This window comes from Chrysemys picta, chromosome 3 (assembly GCF_011386835.1).
Source record: "Chrysemys picta bellii isolate R12L10 chromosome 3, ASM1138683v2, whole genome shotgun sequence".
In the NCBI taxonomy this organism is placed as follows: domain Eukaryota; kingdom Metazoa; phylum Chordata; order Testudines; family Emydidae; genus Chrysemys; species Chrysemys picta.
Genome location: NC_088793.1, coordinates 100663835 through 100678979, shown reverse-complemented (window position 1 = coordinate 100678979; position 15145 = coordinate 100663835). Strand labels below are relative to the sequence as shown.

Here is a 15145-nt window from a genome sequence, read left to right as displayed (position 1 = left end):
GGCTGGAGCACATAGAGGAGCCATTGGTACAATCCTAATGCATGGCACAGAGTGCTCACCATCTGTTTGCCCTGGAGAACTCTGGAGAGATGATGCCTTCTGAAGTACAGTCTCCTCAGGTAGTTCACCAGGGCAGAATGGCCCCCCTACCCAGGGCTGTGTGTAAATCACATATGCTAGCTCTAATTTGTTTGGCTAAGAAGTCACATTCTTTTTACATAGTTTTCCATCCATTTACTCAAGAAATGTGAAACCCACCATGGCTAAATAAGCATTGCTCTACTGCAGGGGTGGGGAACCTTTTTTCTGTCACAAGCCATTGACCCACAGAAAAAATCAATCATGGGCCACACACAAGTAAAAAAGCAACTTAGTTTAGTTTAGTTTTGTCTCTTTTTTTTAGAGAGAAAGAAATATTAAATGATCAACTCACCCGCTCAACTGGGCATGTAGGCTTGGGATTTCCCCCCAGCAGCGGGGCGAGTTGGCGCTCACAGCTCCTCGGGGATGGGGAGAGGAGAGGTGCCAAAACTTGCTGCGGGCCAGATGAAATTAAGCAATGGGCCGGATCGGGCCCGCAGGCCATAGGTTCCCCACCCCTGCTCTACAGGTTCACTGAACCTATCTTCCTGTAGATACAACTAGCTCTTACTCCATTATGGTTTGAGAAGGGCAACCACTGACTAGATTACAAACACACAGCCAGACTTACTGTACCATTTAATCTTTCTTTTAATGAGGATTTTTTTCTTCTCTGCTGTTCACAAAACATGCACTGCACTTTCCATGGCAACTACCACATCATTAGACACAGATACCATCCCACGCAACAGTGTTTACTACAAGTAAGAATGTTTCCAAGAAAATTCCTTTCTGTAGCTGAGAGCCAGCAGAAAGGTGCTTGCCAATGAACACACTTCTCACCTTGTCATGTTTGTTCCTCAACCCACAGACGGAATTCCTGGAGAATGGGAAAGGTCTCAGAGGACTGGCGAAGGGCAAACATGTATGGTACCTGTCTTTAAAAAGGGGGACAAAGAGGAGTTGGGGAATTATAAACTAATTAGCCTAACTTGGATACCTGGAAAGGTACTGGAGGAAATTATTATGCAATAAATGTGTAAGCACGTAGCAGATAGTAGGATTAATGGAATAGCCATCATGGATTTGTCACAAACAAATCATGCACAACCAACCTAATTTCCTTCTTTGATAGGGTCACTGGCCTAGTGAATGAGGGGGAAGCAGTAGACATGATATATCTTGATTTTACAATGCTTCTGATAGTCCCACATTCTCATAAGCAAACTAGGGAAATGTGGTCTTGATGAAATTACTATATGGTGGGTACCCACAACTGGTTGAAAGACCGTACCCAAAAAATAATTATCAATGGTTTGCTGTCAAACTAGTAGGGTATATCTAATGGGGTACCACAGGAGTCTCTCCTGGGTCTGGTACTATTCAATATTTTCTTTAATGACTTAGATAATGGAGTGGAGAGAGTGATTATAAAACTTGTGGATGATACCAAGCTGGGAGGGGTTGCAGGCAGGACAGGATTAGAATTAAAAACAACATTGACAAATTGAAAAATTGGTCTGAATTCAGCAAGAAGAAATTCAGTAAAGGCAAGTGCAAAGTATTTAACTTAGGAAGGAAAAATTAAATGCACAACTACAAAATAGGGAATAACTGGCTAGGCAGTGTAATGCTCAAAAAGAGCTGTGGGGTATAGTGGATCACAGATTGAATGAGCCAACAATGCAATGCAGTTGCAAAAAAAAGAAATAAACCTCAGAATGATATTAGCAGAAATATTGTATATAAGGCATGGGAGATAAGGTCCCACTCAACTTGGCACTGGCCAAGCCTCAGCTGGAGTACTGTGTCCAGTTCTGGGTGCCACAGTTTAAGAAAGATGTAGACAAATTGGAGAGAGTCCAGAGGAGAGCAACCAATATGATAAAAGGTTTAGAAAACCTGACCTGTGAGGAAAGGTTAAAAATACTGGATATGTTTAGTCTTGAGAAAAGAGGACTGAGGGGGGACCTGATAAGTTTTCAAATATCGTAAGGCAGAGGTCCCCAAACTGTGGGGTGTGCCCCCCTGGGGGGCATGAAGGAATGGGGAGGTCTGGGGGGGCCTGAGCCAGCCCTGATAGGGGGTGGGGAGGGAGTGCCACCCACCCCCAGCTCTGCTTAGTCTCACCACCAGCCACGACCACACACCTGGCCCCGCCCACAGCCTTGGCATGGCTCCACACCCGGCCAAAGGCCCAGCTGCTGGCCCGCGCTGTGGCTCCGTTCCTGGCCCGGGGCCAAGGGTGGGGGCGAATCTAGGACTGGCTGTTGGCACCCACCGCAGCCCGTATGTGGCTCTGCTCCTGCCCCCACCCCCAGGCTCTGCCCCTGGCTGCAGCTCTGGTCCCATACCCACTCCTGGCCCCAGACCCACCCCTAGCTATGGCCCTAGCCTTGGTGCCCTTATTCTGTCCACCCCCTGCTCCTGGCCCTGGCTCTGGGGGGCACGGACAGGGGCAAGTTGAGCGTGTGACCCTCAAAAGTTTGGGGACTACTGTCCTTAAGGGCTGTTCTAAAGAGGACCACGATCAATGGTTCTCCATGTCCATGGAAGGTATGACAAGAAGTAATGGACTTACAGCAGATTAAGGGAGATGTAGGTTAAATATTAGGAAAAACTTTCTACTGTAAGTGTAACCCACATACCTCCTGGGTGTGGTGGTCTGTCCCATCTAGTGGCAGTGAGACCACTTAGAGAGAGAGAGATAAAATGAGTATGTGCTACAGCCTTTGCTAACAGCCACTTGGCATTTAGCTCATGCTGTAGAGGCTCCTGCACTAAGCTCCAGAGGTCCCCGGTTCAATCCCTGTGACTGGGGTCTGTTGGCCTTACATAAGGGTAGTTAAGCTGTGGAATAGGCTTCCAAGGGATCCCTGTCATTGGAGGTTTTTAAAAACAGGTTGGACAAACACCTGTCAGAGATGATCTAGGTTTACTTGGTCTTGTCTCAGCACTGGGGGAGGCTGGACTTGATAACTTCTCAAGGTCCCTTCCAGCCCTACATTTCTATGATTCTATACTCTTCCTTCAACACTTGATCCACTTAACAACAACATATAACACTTGATCACTGAACACCACAACTACTGTCAAAGAGCAGAGAACTATATTGGAACTCACTCATATTTGGCTCAGTCAGTTACAGTAGAAGTGCTCAGCTGGGCAGTTCATTCCATCTCCAGAAGAAGAACATAACAAACTAGCCTGAAAGGGGTAATTGGTTTTAAAGAGTCCTGCTTCTTTCTGTTCCTGAGGAAAGAGCAGTGCTTAATTTGTAATGAAAGAAGTGCTAGTGCTCAAGCTATATATATATATATATAGCCAAGCCTAGAGGTGCCAGGGCAGAGCACTGGGAAAGAGAATTGGATCAGTTGAAAAATCTGCTTAATATAATATAAAAGTGCCTAAGTGACTTTCACTGAGATTTGTGCTCCTAAGTCATACAGGTGCATTTGAAAAACCCAGCCTAAATTAGTAGTAAAAGCTGTAGGACACATTCTACCCTTGATTTTTTTGTGCAGAATGCCTGCTAACATGAATGCCTTTTGGGTGAGATGCATAACTACAGCCACCTCAATCAGGAGCTAAAATTATGAAGTGGGATGCCTTTTTCTGTCTACTGCACCTTTACATTTAAAAAAACAACAACCCCAAAGCCCATGTGCAGTGACAGCAGCCAGTTTGTTCAGTATTGCTTCTCCCTGTTCAGAGAGACCCCTACTGTGCTCTCTGTTGTGCAGCCTTGACTTTTGTTCTTATTGTTTTTCTTACATTAGGATGTTGTTGGATGTTGCTAAGGGTCGTGTGTTAATCCAGGTAACATGGCCAAATTCTAGCACTGCCTCTTGTTTGCCTACAGTTTCAGACAGATCCAGTATTCGCTTCCTAAACCAACTGTAGACTGTTCATCAATTGCTGTGTTCAACCCCAGAGGTAGCATGTATTACAGATGTGGCCAGAATTGTCCCTCTGTGCCCGTACACCATGCAAGGGTGTCGAAACTTAATATTTATGAAGTGCTTTGAGACCCATGGATGAAACGTGCTAGAGAAAGCACAAGTATTTATTATAATCGGTATTTATACACACATCTTCTGGACTTGAGGGCTGCTGTAACACATCTAAAATAATGAGTTTGCTTTATGAGAAATTACCAACTCAAAAGGTCACAGAGGTGAAAAATGAATCCTGAATATATTCACTCTACTGATCCAGGCAAACACACTGCAGAGAGTTTTATTTGCTTCATAAATGAGTACTCGACTTGCTCAAGTAGCTATAACAAATGTTGGTTGCTGTTTGCAGAATGAATGTAGCAGTATGCCCCAAGAACAGTGATCTTCCACTCTCCTTCATCTCTAGTTTTCCATGAAGTACCTGTCTGGTGGCTTCTCCTGTGAGATAAGGCTCTGAGCTCTGCTGACACTGCTGTCATTCTCCCTCTTGCTATTTGCAGTGGCACTGGCAGAGTGGCACTCATCACCTCTTGAAAAGATGCAGTGTTCACTGTTTTCTCAATTCATTGAGCTCCTTGACCCTCTTCTTTCTGACACATGTGAAGTGGTCCTGGGAACATGACAGAGACAGAATCACTCTGTTAGTTTAAATAAGAATGCAGTATAAATAATCCTGGCTGTAGCTCTAGTACTCTGGGACAAAGGCAAGCTATAGTCCTGGTTCTCCACTGTTAGATGGGCTTTAGAGTTGCTGCTGTGGGAGTGGAATCAGAAAATCTTAATAGGTAGCATGTGTAACATTTAAAGCATAATACAAGAGATTTCAAATGCTAGAGGATCTTAAAAGAACTGGAAAGAAGCAGAAGAGCCTGCCCCTTAGAAATAACAATGTGATCAATTTAAGACTCTTCTGAAGGTAGGAAATCTAGGCCATTTAAGGCACAGCCCTAAATGGCGATGGCGTTGCATTGCTCCAATGGGAGCATCAGGAGGGATTGTGCCCTTGCACACTTTGCACTCCCCTGCTGTGTGTGCCAGGAGAGTGGGGCCATAGTTTCTGTCATGCTGGTTCTGTGTGGCTTGTTCCTCCTGGAGCACGAGCATGGAACAGTCCCTTAATGGTGGAAAGTCCAGAATGCAATTGTGGCTGGCCCTTGAAAAGGTCCCTTTCACTTCAATGGGAGTTGTACTCACGTAACTGAAGGCAGAATTGAGACAGGAACACAGGGGAGAATGATAAAGCAGCTAAGGGCATGCAGCTGACTGCTTTTGTCTGCATGGATTTTAAACATGGGAGACCTAAGTAAATAGCTCTTTTTTCTGTCCTATACTACTGTCATCATAGGGCTTCATAGAAGGTAAAGGCCAACCAAGGGGTGTGAGACATTTACTACCAGGTTGTGACTAAATAGAAAGGAACTGTATTGCCAACCACAAGGGTCGGTGTAGAGTGTAAGGATGTTCTCTAACAGTGTTTCTCAAATTATAGGGCTTGCCTGCTTGGGGAGGCAGTGATCTGTTCAAGGGAAGGGAAGGTGTGACTCATCTATGACCAGTCAAGAAAACAGTTACTTTTTCCTTGGGATTCACCAATATAGCCATCAGTTGGAGACTGAATGTCCTACAAGGTTCTTGCCCTGTCTGCATGTTTAAAATAAGTTGCCAATGTTCTTTAAGATTTGAGTTTTTTATCCTTTTTATCCTTTTTTTTTTTTAAGTATTTACATCAGGGTTGGCTATGAATGTGACTCTTACTGCACTTTCAGAGTAGATTTTGTCAGAGTTGTAACAAATGCATGGATCTTTTTTCTTTCTGTATAACAATTCCTAGAGTGCATTATTCATCTTGAGAAACTGGGGGTTTTCAGTGATGGAATATTTATATCTCAGCTCTAGATAGTATAATCAGGCCAACAATACCAACATAATATTCTTCCTTTCCCCACCTGTATGGGGTGGTTGTTACAAAGATGTGACACACATACACAAATGCAGATCAAAAGAGATCTGTTTCCTGGCTTCAGCCACATGACTTGAGCCAGAGCTACTATCGCATGACATGGGTCAAGGTTACAAAAAAATTATCTACCCATGTTACATGGCAGATGATAATAGCCACTAACTTGAGTGACTACTGTAACTGTGGTGATGTGAAACTGATTTTTTTTCTGTGTTATATAGTTGAATTAAAAATGCTCCACCGGACATATGCTTATTGGCCCCAGTGCCTGCTTGTGAGCTGGCAAAAGAAGAGACTTAACAATTGTTTTTGATTCTGTGTCTTCCTGTATTGACTGCTAACACATATCTTGTACTGCATGTATACAAAAAACGTAGGGGGAAAAATCAATAGAAAACAAACCTTTCATGGATAAACACTGAGAGCAGGGAAACAGGCAGCAATGAAAATCAAATCAACAGAGCTTCAAAATGCTGGCAAACCTACAGCAAAGTAGGAAAAGGCAATTGACAACTCATCCCCTCTCTCCTTAATAGCAGGTTTAACTTTCCTCCACACCAAACTCCTGGAGTTTTGTTTAAAATGTAACTTAAATCCTAATCTGTCCGATGGCATCTGAGAGGCATTTAAAGTCACTTCATGGTCTCTATGAGTGATAAAAAGGACCAGATAATTATTTTAAATACTTGGAAGGTCATTGAGATGCCAGCCATTATAAAGTTGCTAACTGTTACCACATGGTGAGATCCCAGTTATTTGCTCTTACATATAGAGAACTATACATATAGAGAGCAATATGTCAATGAATCTAAATGTATTTGGTACGTTGGAATATAGTGACAGTTGTTATGTATATCTCCACTGCCATTCCCTCAAGTTTTCTAATTGGTATGCTCTTCTGTTTTCTTCTCTTTTTAGTTGATGTCTTCCATGCTTCTGAGGAGGGCACGCTTGTGATGTCACCCAATTTTTAATTTGCTACGTGCTCAAAGTATGGTGGCCGTGTTGGTCAATTAGCTTGTACTAGAAGTTGGGGGGGAAGGGGGCTTTATCATTTACTACTTATTTGGAGACACTATGGCCCAGTGGATAGAGCACTGGACTGGATCTCCTGAGATCCAGGTTCTATACCTGACTGCCACTGGCCTGCTGGGAAAGCTTGAGCAACTCACCTGTAAAATAAGCATAATGATGCTGACTCCTTTGTGAAGAGCTATGTGGTATTTTAATTAAACCGTTAATTTTTCTAAATGCAGTGAACGTGACACCTTTTTCTTTAGATGTACATTCACTGATAAAAGCAACTAGTGCTTTAGAGCCAGACAACAGTAATGGAGAAATAGCAAGTGACTCGATTGAAAGTGAGTCTTTGAATGAAAAGATGCAATGAAGTGAGAGCCATTACTGGGGTTTTCAGGCAACTAAATATGTACATATATTTCCTCATTTCAATAAGCACACACTAATAGATCTTCAGTTATTATGTGAACATGCATTCAATATTCTTGAAGACTGTCATGTTACATTTAGTGTGTATGATGCCTTCCGATGAAGGTATCCTAAGACAACCACTAAGGGTCACATAGTGACTACAGGATCTGAGGAGTTCCCTTGTGTGTAATTAACCCTATGTTCTTCCATAGAATAACAAAATGCATTTCTACAACCTCCTTTACAAAATGGTTTCTGGGCACTGCACTAAGTAGCTCAAGGGTTCCCAATTTGTTTATAGTATGGGACACCCCTTAGTACTGATATTGCAAATGGGAGTGAAGGCATCTAGAAGACAATCACATACCATCCTTGTAATGCACTGCTGTAATTGTTACACTTGGGAGAGTAGTATTTATGTATTTTTAGCTGTTTTCAGTGCAGTTAAGTAGATTTTCCTTTTGGGGGAAAGTTAATCACATCCTCTGTTTTTCTCATCAGTTCTGTTTCTCTCAGCCAGAACTGAGGAGAACCGGCACCATGTGACCAACCAGCTCTTTAAAAATGACCTGTGGTCCCTTGACCACAGTTAGGAACCGTGGCAGTAACTTAATAAAGGAATTTTTGTCAATTTAGTTTAATCCCAAAATTTTGGTTTTGACGCAGCGAGTTTTAAAAAGAGCTAATATAAATACTTCCTCGATTTTTAACAAAAAATCAAAAGGAAAACAGGTTTTATTTTAATGATTCCCCTGTAGTACTCTGAACTCCTAAATACCATTGTTCTCAACATTAGTGGATTTATAGTTTCATCGGCCAAGCTGTGTGAAATGTACAAAAAACAATATAAATGTTGAAAAGTAAATTAGATTTTCAAAATTTTCAGTTTTAATTGTCTAAGGTGATGTTAATTCTCTTAATACACAATATGATTTTTATTTTTACTATCTCTTGAAAGAATATTAATATTACACTGGAAACGCAAGAGAAACATAATGGACCCTGTAGACATATCTTTGATTAATGCTGCTTTCAGGGGTCTAGCAACAGCTCTGCTCCTATATTCATATATAGAAAACAAGATAACTGGATATTATTATTGTCCCAATCCTGCAAAGACTTACAAACCAAATCAGTGGGACTACTCGCAGTGCATAAAGTTAATCATGTGCATAATCTTCGTAGGATCAGGACGTATCAGTTAATTAGCCAAGACTTAGCTGTGCCAGGAAACTAAGTAACAAGTTAAATCACCAGGATATGAAATGGATAAAGATGGCCAGCAGGACAGGTAAAGCTGTGGCCATGGAGAGAGAGGTTCAATGAAAGAAATAACATTTGCAGCATGACTGCATCAGATGGTAAAGTAAAAGGTTTAGGAGGGAGGTAAGAAGAGGGTGTACTTAGACCTATTGGTCTCCAGGGTGAAATGGAAAAGAACAGCAGCAAATACTCAATACTCACAGTGATGGGCACATAAAAGTAGATAGATGAAAGGATGAAACAGTGATCATGGGTGATTTATTTTACCCTGACCGAGTGGAGTAATAACTGCAAATGAGCAAAAAAAAAAAAAAAAAAGTGTGTTTCTGTGTAGGGAGATCAGGCAGAGCAGTTTCTCTATTAAACTACCAAGAGCAGTCTTTGTTTTGAATGGAATCTGACTCAGAAGGCAGAAAAACCTGTTCGCTGTAGACCAAAGATGTGTAAAGGAGTGCACAATAAATCGGAGACACTTCCCAACTCCAGAAAACATATTGTGGGAAAGGAGGAGGCACACTAGGGCCCCCCCAAACATGCCATTGCATGGGTGCATTCCAAATCAATATGCTGTTTTTTGCTCGAGCCAGAGATGGAAGGGATTTCTCCAAGAAGCAGGCAAGAGCTCGAAAAATACAGAGCACGCATCTATTAGGGGAACTGTACTAAATGTATTCTGAAGGTTAGAACTGCGAATTTACAATAAAAACCAAAGCCAACTGCAAAACAATCCAATTGTGTTGTTATATACTATATCCTAATGAACTTGTGTTCCACCTCTCCTGGCTGGAATTAGAACAGCTCAGCTATAGCTCATAGGTCTTATATTGCCAACAGATAACTGAATCTCATTTAGCTCAGTTAACAGGGGTCTGCTTTTGGAGCAGGGTAGTCATAGTTCTGTCCATCTGAAAATCTAGAAGGCCAAGGAATGCTGTAGAGTGACCCCCATAAAGTCTTAGGTGGGTACATTCGTTAGCATATATGGCAGATTTTTTTTAGAGCATATTGCACTAATGAATGCCCTGTTGAGATAAATTGGTATTAATGCCATGTAATGAATGGTGAAACTGAGGCAGAGAGGCTAAATGACTTGCTCAGAGTAATGCAGTTCCAGTACCAGGCAGAACTCCATTTCAGGTTCTCAGTCCTATGTTAAACAAAGTACTTTAATAAGAACATTTTTCTTTAAATATCACTCAGGAGAATTAATGTAAACTAGCCTTCATGCCCCGGAGCCATACTAAGGGATTTTATAAAATAGAATCTGTCAAAAAGAAATGCACCTTTCTTGAAAAGCGGGGAGGAAAAAGCAAAAATCAATAAAGAATGAAATAAACTATTTAAACAGTTAGCCTCTGGTATTACAAATGAGGCCAGAGTCTAATTGTTTACATTTAAAATTAGATTCACCAAGTTAGGAGACAGTAAGCATACAGATTTAAAACTCAAGTTTGTTTCTCAAAGGTTAGGAGGTCTTCAAATACATGAAGCTTCCTGACCAGATAAACCTGTGTAGGCTTTTGGGGTTTTGTTTTTAATTGATTTTTGGTTTGTTTTTGAACAGCGCTATTACAAGGAAAGAGATGTGATAAAAAACTCAGGGGGTGAACAAGTTTGAAAGAAACAAAAATAGTCTGCCTCAGACTTTCAGCAAAACGAACTGAAGTGAAACCACCATTCTAGGAGTTTTGAGAAACTCTTGATTTTTATTTCCATTGTTTTTCATTTTTGTCCTCTTCTGCCCTTTGTACATCCTGTTGGGACTGAAAGTGGAGGATTTCTGTGTGAGGCGGTTTATAGTATTTCCAACCCATATGTTAAAGCTGTTCTCATCAGAGTTCCAGCCTGGTTTTGCAAGTCCAATAGGTTCTGACACTTAAATAATTTTCAGTTTTAAAATTGTACTGTTTGTTCTTTATCTTATACAAACTGCCCAGAGTTACTCTTCGTTCGTGGTAGTTGTGATGTCTGTGTCTATGAAACTAGTATGGAGCTTCTTGTTTTCTGTGTACTATACCTTTATATCTTAAGCATTCTTCCTATTTTCAGTTTTCAGCCATTTTTGTTTTTGGAACTCAGCACAGACTGTTGGAGGAGAAATGCACTGCATGCCCTCTCATGGAGACTTCACATTTCTTCTTTTAATATTGCTCTGTGTGTATAAACCCAAATGATAGCAGCACATATTAAGATTGGGTTCTGTTGATATACTGACATATTGAAGTCAGTGGAGTTATAATAATTTACACAGTTGAGGTTCTGCCCCATAGTGCTGCAACATTGCATTTTGAAATAAAAGGCTAGCATGCGTTTGTAGACCTGCCACTCTTGCCTCCATTAAGACCCAGTGCCATGAAGGGTTCTTTGCATTATGGGTCTGATCCTGCACCATTGAAATCAATAAAAACAACAAGGAGTCTGGTGGCACCTTAAAGACTAACAGATTTATTTGGGCATAAGCTTTCATGAGTTAAAACCTCACTTCTTCGGATGCATAGCTACTCACGAAAGCTTATGCCCAAATAAATCTGTTAGTCTTTAAGGTGCCACCAGACTCCTTGTTGTTTTTGTAGATACAGACTAACACGGCTACCCCCTGATCATTGAAATCAATGGGAGCTTTGCAATTGACTATAATGGGTGCAGGATCAACCCTTGTGGATGAATTCCATCCCTTGTATATAAAGTTTACAAAATTCCTGAATGATTAGTCCATAAATCATTCCTTATGAGGCATTAATAACGTACAGTCAGAAGACGTGGAATCTGATTATCTCTTGAGAATCTAATATTAATGAAGTTCAATGTTTCTTCTGAATTAGCAATACTACAGTAATACCATAATTAAATTTGAGATCTTTGCAACTAACACGTCAAGCTTAAACAGGAATGAACATATTTGTTGCCTGAAAAATGGAATAGAATCCAGATGGCACAAAATGATCTACACAGATAGGAAATTATAGGCAGCTTTTCTTTTTGAGAGCTAGGAAAAAATCCCATATGACAGAATGCTGACTTTGCACAATAATTCCGTAAATGTATAGAATGTCTCTTTCCTTTTGCTTCAGTCCTACATCTTACTTTTTGGCTTTTATTTCTCATCCTTTCCAAACTGTATACATCAAAAATGATAAAGCCTCTGAAATCAAAATCCCTCTACAACTTGGGGGAACTGTCTATGTACAACTAAAAAATTCTGTAAAAAGCGACAGAGTCCTGTGGTACGTTAGACCAACAGACGTATTGGAGCATAAGCTTTCATGGTTGAATACCCACTTCGTCAGACGCATGGATATTCACCCACGAAAGCTTATGCTTCGATACGTCTGTTAGTCTATAAGGTGCCACAGGACTCTTTGTTGCTTTTTGCCGATCCAGACTAACACGACTACCCCTCTGATACTTAAAAAATTCTGGTTGGTTTTATGAAATTGTTGAATCATTGAATGCCTCAGTATATGGTGAGTCAACCATGAGTTAACAGGATCCCTGATATGTATTGCACCTCTCCCTCCCTACCACTATCCCTTTCCAGTTTGGAAGAAGCTGCAGAGCAAATGAAGGAAGTTCTTCACCTTAATGACTGGGCTCTGGTTGAACAATGGGTATGCAAAGGAGGGTAGTGAGCTGGGAAAACCAGTTCTACCAATGTGGATTGAAGGAAGCTGGTGGCTGAAGAGTGGAAAATACACACACACGTAAACAAAGCAGCCAGGTGATAGTGCTCATCTTTAAAGACTCAGAGGGATTCAAACAAAGGAAGCTTGGGCAGGAGAGAGGGACCGAGGGGCATGCTTTTATAGTAGAGGGATTATTTTAAATTGTGGACCAGCTGAAGGAGGAAGCTGGCTGGAGAGAGAGAGACTCCATGATTTGGAGAAGAAGCCATATGCAAGAGTGGGGATCCTGGATTCTGTAAGGGACTCTGGGGTAGGACCAAAAAATACTCAAAAGGAGTGAGGCAACTGAGGCAGGGAGATCAGTATAGGTGTGCTGTTTTCTCTAGATCTGTATATTTCTTATACTGTCTAGAGTAAAGCGTGATTGGCTTTGGAACCTTTTGCAAAGTCTGTGTGTTATGTGCTTCAACTCTCACATGTCCCTGGACAGGTAAACTGTAACCAAGAGTCCCTGCAGGGGGGGAGCTCTGGGTAAGTGTCTTGTTCAAGCTACCGGGGAGTCTGTAGGCATCAATGCTGGTCTTGGGAGCCAAGGGCAACTGGACAGGGAGGTCCCATTTCTGGAAAGGGGTAACAGAAAGAAAGCCGGTGTCCAGGAAATGTGCCAGAGAGGCCAAGCAAAGGGACAGTTATTCAGCTTAAGGCATAGATGTCTAGTGTAGTGGGACCCAAACATAGCAGCCTGTTGAGTGTCCAGCAAAGGGAGCTTTACCAGGGCTGTGATATAGAGCTTTGGGAGAACTTCTCTGTTCCTTTGCATAATATATTATTTTGGAAGAGTGAAGCTCATTCTCATTGGTTTTTGCAGAGATTTATGGCCCAACTTAGAATAAATGGTACAGAGCACACAATGCCCTAAACCACACATTCAAAATGTACCTCAGCAGTAACTGAGGTTGTGTGTCTGTAACTTCTCACAATGCAAATTTATCTCTGCAGGGTCACTGTCTTTAAACATAATTTTGAGAGAGGATCTGGTTGAAACATCTCTTGAAGTATGGTGACATACCAATCCTACAATGTGGCATTGCTTATCTCTGAAACCTCTTACAGAAACACAGAAAAAAGTCCTTCAGCTTCTGTTAAGTCATGCCCATCACACCATGGGCAATGTAATGTTCTATCCCACTTCTCTGGGGAGCAAAAACCCTATCCTAAGTATAGTTATGACCCCAAAAATGGAAAAGTGCCAAAGAATCCAGGAGGTCTGCTAGGGACTTTGCTATTGCTGTTCAGATACTAGGGTGCTGGGCAGCAATATAATACCCTTAGATATAGATATTATAAGTCTTTAACTTAAACTTCAGTGGGAGTCTAGCTCTGGCTCTAGATATCTAGGTATCTGGCTCTAGATGAAACTGTTACTATACACAGTTCCTGCAGTTATTCATATGGAATCATAACAATATCTGCTGTCTCTCACTGACTTCTCCTTCCTCAAAGCATTGTCAATTCTTCAATATGAATTGCTTCCAAAGATTTCATGGCAGTGAACTGTAGGCAAGAACTGATTACTAAATCATTACAGCTTCCCCCGCCATGGAGGAAATACCACCTCATATTTGATCTGGATAATTGGGTATTACGGAAACATGCAGGATGTTCCTTTAGAGATCTGGATGTTTCAGAATTGTTCTGACAGCTGTTCAGAAGCTTTTCTTTGGGCAGAGAGATAAGCACAGTACCTCTTAATTGCGTAGTAATTACTGGAAATGCCGAAAGACATTGTTATGAAAAACTCACCAACCGTTTGCTTTCGCATCTGAGCAGCATGGAAACTGGCAGTGTAAGATGAGAAGCTGTATTTACTATGCAAAATGGGAATTTTTTCCACGTCAAGATGATTACGTTGATGACTGCAGGAGGTGAGTGCCTTGCGCTGGAGCGTGTAATGTTCATCACAGTATCTTCATGCAGATTTTCTGCATGAAAGGGAAAAAGAAGGGAGCTAAATTGGTTGTTTCACCCTTAAAGGTCTGAACCAATATTTACTGAAATCAGTGGAAAGACTCCCATTGATTTCAGTGGGCATTGGATCAGGACTTAAATCCCTTCACCACAGCTTGCACTGCCACTTGTCCACCACCCCTACGCATTGGGTAAGCTATTATTAGAGCTGCCTAGAGTGAGCAATTGAATGAAAACAGCAGTACACCTTCCTGGTGAGCCTTAGTTTTGGGACATGCCTGAAATCTATGAAGCAGGGCTAAGGCAATGAGAACTTAAACTTAACACCTTCCACTCTTCCCACCATTTCATTTCACAGGGTTATATAGGTTTTGCACAACTCTGCTTCATTAACTTCATGAGCTTGGTGTTTTTTAACCAGTCTACTTTTGACTTTATGTATTTCAAAGCATCTAATTCCATTCCACTTAAGATAAGGAGCAGAGAGCTGCAAAGGTGTTTTTCGTTGTATGCTAGAGTTTTCAAAACTTCTGAAAGCTGAGCCTCGTTCAGAAAAAAGAAATCAACCAGGTCCCCGTAACTCAGCCATGTGTTAGAGCAGTGGTTTTCAACGTGTGGTCAATGGATCCCTTGGGGTCCACAGACCATGTCTAAGATTTCCAAAGGTATCCACACCTCCATTCAAAATTTTTTAGGGGTCCACAAATGAAAAAAGTCTGAAAACGACTGTGTTAGAGGCCTACCCATGTTAATGTAGACCTCTTTTGTACCCACCCTTCTATCCCTTTGTTGAGAAATGCTGGTGAAGATATTCATAATGTGATGCTTACTTACCTTTTTGCTTACTCTGAGCCGCAAAG

At 41.5% G+C, this 15145-nt stretch overlaps 2 protein-coding genes across 6 annotated transcripts in view; one reads left to right on the top strand and one right to left on the bottom strand.

Moving 5' to 3' along the window:
• The window catches only part of MSH5 (mutS homolog 5), a 210006-nt gene that overhangs the window by 108262 nt on the left and 86599 nt on the right, over positions 1-15145 (top strand). Inside the window, exon 3 of one of the 3 annotated variants that reach the window (XR_010599648.1) lies at positions 6919-9378. The exons of the other annotated variants lie outside the window; for them this stretch is intronic. The gene's annotated coding sequence lies outside the window, so the exon portion shown is untranslated. Of the gene's footprint in view, positions 1-6918; positions 9379-15145 lie in introns of those variants that run through there. 3 annotated transcript variants of the gene reach the window in all.
• The window catches only part of LOC101951994 (A-kinase anchor protein 7), a 166760-nt gene continuing 155748 nt past the window's right edge, over positions 4134-15145 (bottom strand). The window contains exons 8-9 of one of the 3 annotated variants that reach the window (XM_065588638.1): positions 14121-14299; positions 4134-4650 (exon numbers count right to left, since the gene is read on the bottom strand). In XM_065588638.1, coding sequence (XP_065444710.1) covers positions 4588-4650; positions 14121-14299 — 242 coding nt within the window. In that variant the 3' untranslated portion in view covers positions 4134-4587. The remainder of the gene's footprint in view (positions 4651-14120; positions 14300-15145) is intronic. The other 2 variants (XR_010599653.1, XM_065588640.1) reach the window with 2 other exon arrangements.